This window comes from Bos grunniens, chromosome 10 (genome assembly GCF_055505025.1).
Source record: "Bos grunniens cultivar Pamir isolate PY7600 chromosome 10, Bosgru_T2T1.0, whole genome shotgun sequence".
NCBI lineage: Eukaryota > Metazoa > Chordata > Mammalia > Artiodactyla > Bovidae > Bos > Bos grunniens.
In genome coordinates this window covers 79,283,258-79,291,231 of record NC_141174.1, presented here as the reverse complement: position 1 = coordinate 79,291,231, position 7,974 = coordinate 79,283,258, and the positions used below count along the sequence as shown (strand labels likewise).

General features: G+C 39.7%; 1 gene segment (V, D, J or C); it reads right to left on the bottom strand.

Moving 5' to 3' along the window:
• LOC147365077 (T cell receptor alpha variable 20-like) lies at positions 1-559 on the bottom strand. The segment is given in 2 exon segments: positions 1-341; positions 508-559. Coding segments are annotated over 2 exon segments (393 nt in total).
• Positions 560-7,974: the final 7,415 nt, after the last annotated feature.

Genomic DNA, 7,974 nt, shown 5'->3' with positions numbered 1-7,974 from the left:
TTATTCTAGAGCCCCAGCTTCAGGGTTTGGGTACAGTCTGCAGGTGCCTGGGGAGCATTGTGTCTGCACAGCGCAGAGGTAAGTGGCTGAGTCTTCGGGTTTTGGGGCTTCGATGTGCAGAGAACTTCCTATCTTTAACAAGGTGGCTCTCAGTCTTTCTTTCTGCTTTTCATCCCCAACTGAGTAAAGAAGGAAGAGGAGTTCAGGGCCCTTCCCGGGATCTTGTCTGTACCACTGTAGCCCTCTAAAACTGCTGTAGCTGCAGTTGAGACTGAGACTGTCCCCCTCCTGGATTCTCAGGATCTGAGGACTCTGCTCCACTTGGTCTCCACCACTCAACCCTGTTCAGGAAAACAAAATCAGAAACAACACAAAGCTTTCAGTTCAGCAGTACTTAAAAATTCCAACACAAACCTTGGGATAAGCAGTGTCTAAACTCCTCTCTCTCTCCTCCCCATCTTTGGGAAAATGTGCCCATAGGGTCTCATCTCTTAACCTGCAACTTACATCCAAGCTGAAGCCACAAGACTATGAATGCACATTCCAGCATGTTCTCCATCCTGCCATCTCACTCTTGATGCAATCTTAATGATTCCAAATCTTCTCCCCTGAAGAGCTGCTCCTGTGTCTTAGTTCTTCTCTAACGCAGAGGAGAGCCTTTCTGTTCCGGGCTCAGCCAGTCACGAGCAAATCCTCTAGTAGCTGTCATGCTTTTGACTTTTAAGGCACTGGAAAAATGAAAGGAATGGAATCACTGCCACCTGGTGGTCACAAACACAAACATCTCACAGGACCAACTATGCCACCTACAAAGACAAATATTGAGGGAAGGACATCTTTTATGTTGGTGGCCACAGTACATAGGAGATCTAACACAGTAATCAGAAAAGCCTTCTCTGCCTGCAATTTTAATCATGTCATTGTTCCTTGAATGTACTTTAAAGCTAAACTGCTACCAAGGGTTATAGGAGTTGAGCCCAAGCATCACTGTAATGGGGCTTACCAGGTGGCACTACTGGTAAAGAACCATCTGCCAGTGCAAGAGATGCAAGAGACATGGGTTCAGTCCCTGGGTCGGGAAGGTCCCCTGGAGGAGGGCATGGCAGACCACTCCCATATTCTTTCCTGGAGAATCCCATGGACAGAGGAGCTTGGCAGGCTACAGTCCATGGGGTCGCACAGAATCGGACACGACTGAAGGGACTCAGTAGCAGTGGCATTGGTGGAATGGATTGTGTTTCCCTCTACGGTACACAAGAATCTCAGCAGGTGAGACCTTGAAAAGACTAGAGTGCTGAGAGAAGCAGAGGGATACAATAGTTGTGCATCTGACTGGAAACCTCTTTGACAGAGAATTGGGAATATAAATTAAGAAATCTATTTCTTCAAATAATTTTATGCCTGGCTTCAGGGACCAAGCATAACTAAAACTCAGGGTCAAGAACTCAATAGATCTTAGGAGGACAGAACGGGCTACCATGCAGAAGGAAAGAAGAGCTCTCCAATATAGACATCAGACAGGTCAGAAAGCCACAGGGCAGAGTGGGTAGCAGAAGATAAGTACAGCAAAACTAGCATTGCTCAATGTGCCTGGTTCTATGACACCCCATTGGATTTTGTCACTGAACGTGTGTCTCTGTTGTGGAGTTGACCACCATTTTTAGGAGCTTTCTTAAGACTTGTCTGAATGGCACACTCTGCCCCAACCCCATTAGCTTCAATGTGGAAAAAGAGCATCAGCTCTCAGCTGCACTGTTTTGATGTCACCTTATCCTTTACCCACTCAGTGACAAGAAAGAATAAGCAGCACAGAAGTTCTTACACTAACAGTGTTTGGAGTTTGTTGTTCTTAGGCTTTTTATTTGAAAATTTGGTAATTTCTCAGTGATTTAAAAGTCACTGAACTAACATATCCATTGTAGCATCCTTTGATTTAATTCATTTTAACCACACTTAGCAAGCTCTCTTACAATCATATTTAGAAGGCAGCTTTTCTTTGCTCCTGAATGTGTATCTCAGAAAGAAGATAAGAAAGATAACTGCAAGATAAATGCAGGAGCTCTTTGTAGAATAGACACTAAATGAATCCAGGAGCTGGATGAGGAATGTGTAATGAAGCTCAAGAGATGATTTACAGTTTGAACTTTATGAAAATTGCATGTCATTTTTAAAATACTTTTAATTTGAAATCACTATAGATTCATGGAAGTTTCCAAAAATGTACAAGGAGGCTCTGTGTACTCTTTACCCGGTCTCCTCCATGGTGTCTACACCAGGAAATTAACATTAGTAAAATCCACAGGTTTCAATTTTAGATTTCCCCAGTTTTGCATGTAGTCATGTGTGTGTGTGTGTGTGTGTGTGTGTGTGTGCTTGTGTGTCACTCTATTCAATGTTACACACCTACAGATTCCTGTATTCATGTATATCACATGTATAGGTTCATCACCACAATCAAGATGCACAACTGTTTCATCATAACAAGGTTTCCCTAGGCCATGCACACCTTTGTAGCCACACTGATCCCCTTCCCTAATCATTAACCCCAGACAATCACTAATCTGTTCTTCATCCATACAATTTTGTTGTTTAGTAATGTCATAGAGTGGCTTCCCTGGTGACTCAATGGTAAAAGAATCTGCCTGCCAATGTGGGAAATGCAGGCTTACTCCTTGGGTCAGGAAGAGCCTCTGAAGAAGGAAATGGCAACCCACTCCAGTATTCTTGCCTGGGAAATCTCTTGGAGAGAGGAGCCCGGCGGGAGTCCATGGGATTGCAAAGAGTCAGGCATGACTTATCAACTAACCAGCACCAATGCCCTAGAAATGGAATTATATAGAAGCAACCAATGAGATTTTTTTCACTTAGCATAAGTAGTAAAATCATGAGATCTATCCAAGTTACTGTATGTGTCCAACTTGTTGGTCTTTGTATTTCTGTATAGTATTCCATGGTATAGATGCTCCAGAGTTTGCTTAGCCAGTAACCCCTGAGGGACACTGGGTTGATTCCACATTTCGGCTGCTGTGAATAAAGCTGTTATGAATATTCAGGCGCAAGTTTTTATGTGAATAAAATCTTTTATTTATTTAGAATAAGTGTCCAAATGTGTGACTGCATGTTTAATTTCATGAGAAACTGCCAAGCTATTTTCCAGAATGCCCGTATCATTTTATATCTTCATCAGCAATTTGTGAATGATTGAGTTTTTCCCACATGTTTGCCAGAATTTAGTGTTATCACTATTTTTTATTTTAGCCCCACTGAGATTTGTGTAGTGATATTTCATTGTGGCTTTAATTTGCATTTCTCTGACTGCTAATATTGTTGACCATCTTTCAGGTGCTGATCTGCAATCTTCATATCCCCTCTTTGGTGAAACACCTGTTCGAATCCATTCCCCATTTTCTTCCCTTGTAGCTCGGTTGGCAAAGAATCCACCTGCAAAGCCGGAGACCTAGGTTCGATCCCTGGGTTGGGAAGACCTACTGGAGAAGGGAAAGGCTACCCACTCCAGTATTCTGGCCTGGAGAATTCCATGGACTGTGTAGTCCAAGGGGTCGCAAAGAGTCGGACATGACTGAGCGACTTTCACTTTCACCCCCAGTTCTGTAACTTATCTTTTCATATTTTAACAGGGTCTTTTACAGAGGAAAGGTTTTTAATTTTGATTCAGTTTGGTGTGTGCATGTGTGTGTGAGTGTATCATGCTTTCAGTGTCAAATCTAAGATTTACTTAGCTGCAAGCCTGAAGTTTTTATCTTATGTTTAAGAGTTGCACAGTTTTATATTTTAAATTTAAGCCCATCATCCATTTTGAGTTAACTTTTATAATGTATATATTTTTTAATATTTTTTAAAAGGGCTGTGTCTTCATCTTTGTTTCAGCCTTTACCTATTTGCTGTTATCAAGTAACTAGTTCAAAGCAACATAACCAAAATGTGGACTGAAGACTTCTCAGAGGAGAGTGAAAAAAAATTTGTTCTTTGAGCCTGTGACTTTCCCTTTTTATACTCACTGTGATTTCTCTACCTAAAGAGTAAAGTTAAAACTGTAGTAAAAAGCCAAGCCCATCTCGATTCATCGCCTCTGAAATCCTCTTTCATGTATTATAGGGCAATGCTTTCTAGTATAGATTCAGAAAATGGTTACATCTGTCTTATGATTGAAGACAACTGTAATCTCTTCTAGCATTCACATTTCTTTAACTTTAAAGTTCTCTGAGAAAAATGCCTATCAATCTTTAAGTCATCAAACTGAGCTAAAAGTCAGAATCTCCTTTATTGTCTAAAACTTCTTTCCTATAATTGAGCATGTGTTTCTTGAAGAAGAGAATACTCTTTACAAATTGTCCCAAGAACGAAAATTCCCTTTCTGTTATTACTTTTTGAGAAAATTACAGGCTTCCATGGACCTTGTTTTCACAGGCAGCATTCCAAGGTCAAACAGCTCATTTCTCCAAGGATGTAGTGATTCTTCTTTCTACTGTCCCAGGGGCAGAGTCTTTTAAATAACTATTTTTTAATACAAATATTACAATTGAGGATAACACTTTCTGAAAATTTTCTTAAGGGTTGTGAATCCAGGAGCTTAAAATTGTTCTTGATCAAAATAAGTCAGCCCTTTAAAACAGAAACTAGAAAAACAGACAAGGCATTTTTCTTGTCTTAGGCTAGGACTCCCAGTGGTAGGAGTATTTATCCCTAAACTAGGTCTTTAGATTTGAAAGAAAAATATACAAAGAGGCAGCAAAAGTCATGGCAATGGTAAAGGTAAATAGAAACAGATAGTTTGACACCATCCAGCTGTACTAATGGCAATATATAGTGTATGGAGAACACCTGTTATACAAGGGTCATTTCCTTTGAACCCTAGAAACTAGGATGGAAAGGGAAAGTATTGGGACTCAAAGGGAACTAAGGTAGCTATGACTTTCAGTCTGGACCACTGCTCCCTCCTTGCGCACTACCATCCTTAGCTTAATAGGATTCATATCTGTAGCCACAGCAAGTAAATATTTGAGGCTAAAATTCACAGATTAAAAAGTCTAGAGATGAAAACAGAAAAGAGGTAATACAGGGGTACTTTAACATTGGCTGAAACCTAGGAGAATCAATGATAAGAGGGACTTCCAAATTTACAAGAGAACAAGTCTATATACCTTACTATAGACTCACTCAGGTGATTAGGATGGCTCTGTCTATTCCAACAGGAGGGAGACCATTTAATTTAATTGCAAGCCTGAAAATAGTACCATATGAAGAAAATCTGTTCAAACAGAAAGGGAACCTATGACACATATAAACAGAAGTATTCTTAAGGTGATGAGAAATGAACTACAAGAAATAATAGATCCGCAATTACCTAACAGCATCCAAAGGGTAGAAGCTCTATATCTGTTGATTTTATGAATTAATTCTTCTTCAGTCAACCAATATTTAATGTGTAACCACTATGTGCTCTGTACTGTGTAATGTACAATGCATTCACGTTTCCTGACCCTGTGGAGCTCACAGTTATAGTCATAACAGAGACATTACTTTGCCAACAAAGGTCCATATAGTCAAAGCTATGATTTTTCCAGTAGTCATGTATGGATGTGAGAGTTGGACCATAACGAAGGCTGAGTGCCAAAGGACTGATGCTTTTGAAGTGTGATGTTGGAGAAGACTCTTGAGAGTACCTTGGACTGCAAGGCTATCAAACCAGTCCATCCCGAAGGAAATCAGTCCTGAGTATTCATTGAAAGGATTGATGCTGAAGCTGAAGCTCCAATATTTTGGCCACCTGATGTGAAGAACTGATGCTGGGAAAGATTGAAGGAGAAGGGGATGACAGAGGATGATGGTTGGATGGCATCGCTGACTCAATGGACGTGAGTGTGAGCAAGCTCTGGGAGATAGTGAAGGACAGGGAAGCCTGATGTTCTGCAGTCTATTGGGTCACAAAGAGTCGGACATGACTGAGCTACTGAAAAATACAATACATAATTATAGATATAGATGTAGATACATAAAAGCATATTAATTTCAAAATCCCTTTTGTCTTGGGCTTTGAAGACAGCCTGCAATACATGAGAACACATGGAGAGAGACCACAATACAAGCTTCAAGATACTTGCAAAACACTTATAAGCCCACTTTTTAACTTTCCTTAGCCTATTCTGCACAATAATGATATATGAGAAAACTGATAATTCACTAAAGAGTTAGACTTCACAGGTGGTACAGTGGCTAAGACGCTGAACTCCCAGTACTAGGGACCTGGGTTGGACCCCAGACAGAGAATTAGATCCTATGTGCAGCAACTAAGAGCTGACACAGCCAAATAAATTTTAAAAATATTAAAAACAAAAGAGAAAAAAGTGAAGCTGTGGTGGTATGTGTTTTTTTAATCTTCCTCAAGTTAGAGGAGATTCAAAGGATTGACTCAGAGTTTGAAATATTCCCCTGGAGTCTGGAGGATTTTGAAGCTCACGTTAGGTTGCAATGACAACCTCTCTCACTTTACTGTGGTAAAGAATCTGACTGCCAATGCAGGAGATGCAAGTTCAATCCCTGGGTTGGGAAGATTCCCTGGAGAAAGAAATGGCAACCTACTCCAGTATTTTTGCCTGGGAAATCCCATGGACAGAGGAGCCTGGTAGGCTACAGTCCATGGGATTGCAAAGAGTCAATTCTAGGATACATTTTTCTTCTTTCACATGTTTGATTTATTCCTTGAAACTACTTACATCTATTTTCTTCATTAAAAGTTGATCTCTAGATAACTTTACTTCCTTCTTACCAATACGTTTCACAAAATTCAACTCTTTTAACTAGTTAATTACTTGATGACTTGGCTATATAACTCTATTGTCTCTCTCTCTCATCTCTCTCTCTCCTTCACACACATGCACGTCGCAAACACACACACATACACACACACACACTTATACTTTCTTTTCTGGAAAGTTGCTCTTTATTGGGATCATTGTTATTTGTACAATAGGGATAGAAAATCCTTACACAAGGAAGAGCATCTTCCTTTTTGGAATTCCAGACGAAAGCAAGCCCACTAAGTTAATTCCCACCTAATATCACAGCAATAGTGCAGAGACTGAACTCTTTAGGATGTTCTATGACAGCTACTCTGCACATCCGTGGTGCAGACATCCAAAATTTAAGCCATCTGGAGTTAATTTGGAATAAAGTATAAAGCAAAGCCTTCATATAAAAGAATTTTGTGAAACAAGGAAAATATGACTGTTTAGTAATTGCAGAGTGAAAATGCTCTATTCTCCAGGGTCACAGAAATGAGCAGGGAGCCACATCAGAAAGATTTAATAGTAAACTATTAAACTCCTAGGAGTCGTCAAGAAAACCACCAAATACCTTTGTGTTTATTCCAGTATTGTTTACTACAGTGAGTAAAACAATCTAAAAAGCTAGTAAAATAGAAATAGCCCAAAAGTATGATAAAATCACACATTGGAATATCACCATTAGAATGTGTGATGTTGACCTGTAAATAATGTTGTGAAATAATTATTTCACAATATAGTGTCAGGTAAAAATTCAGACTAGAAATATCCTATAAGGTATGAATCTCTATTAGAGTTTTTTTTGACTAGTAAAATTGGTGTTATTTTGTTTTTAGCATTCTTTCTTTGCATATTCTATTTTCTATGTTAAACATACATAAGTTTGTAATCACACATAGGGAATGTGACCAGGTGATGACGTTAGTTCTGAGCAAACTGTAGGGTTTCATTTCTCCTTGGGGTGAAGATCTATGGTAACAGTTACTCTATGCACATCATTCCAAGTGATTCACGGCACAGGGGAGGCAGGGCACAGGGAGGGTCCAAGAAGTGTCCTTTCAGAGATATTTCAGATCCACAATGATGGCCAGACTTAGCAATGCATAAGTATTTGTGCAGTGAACCTAAAACTCTGACAACTCAGGTGCAGATTTAATCAAATACTATTGAA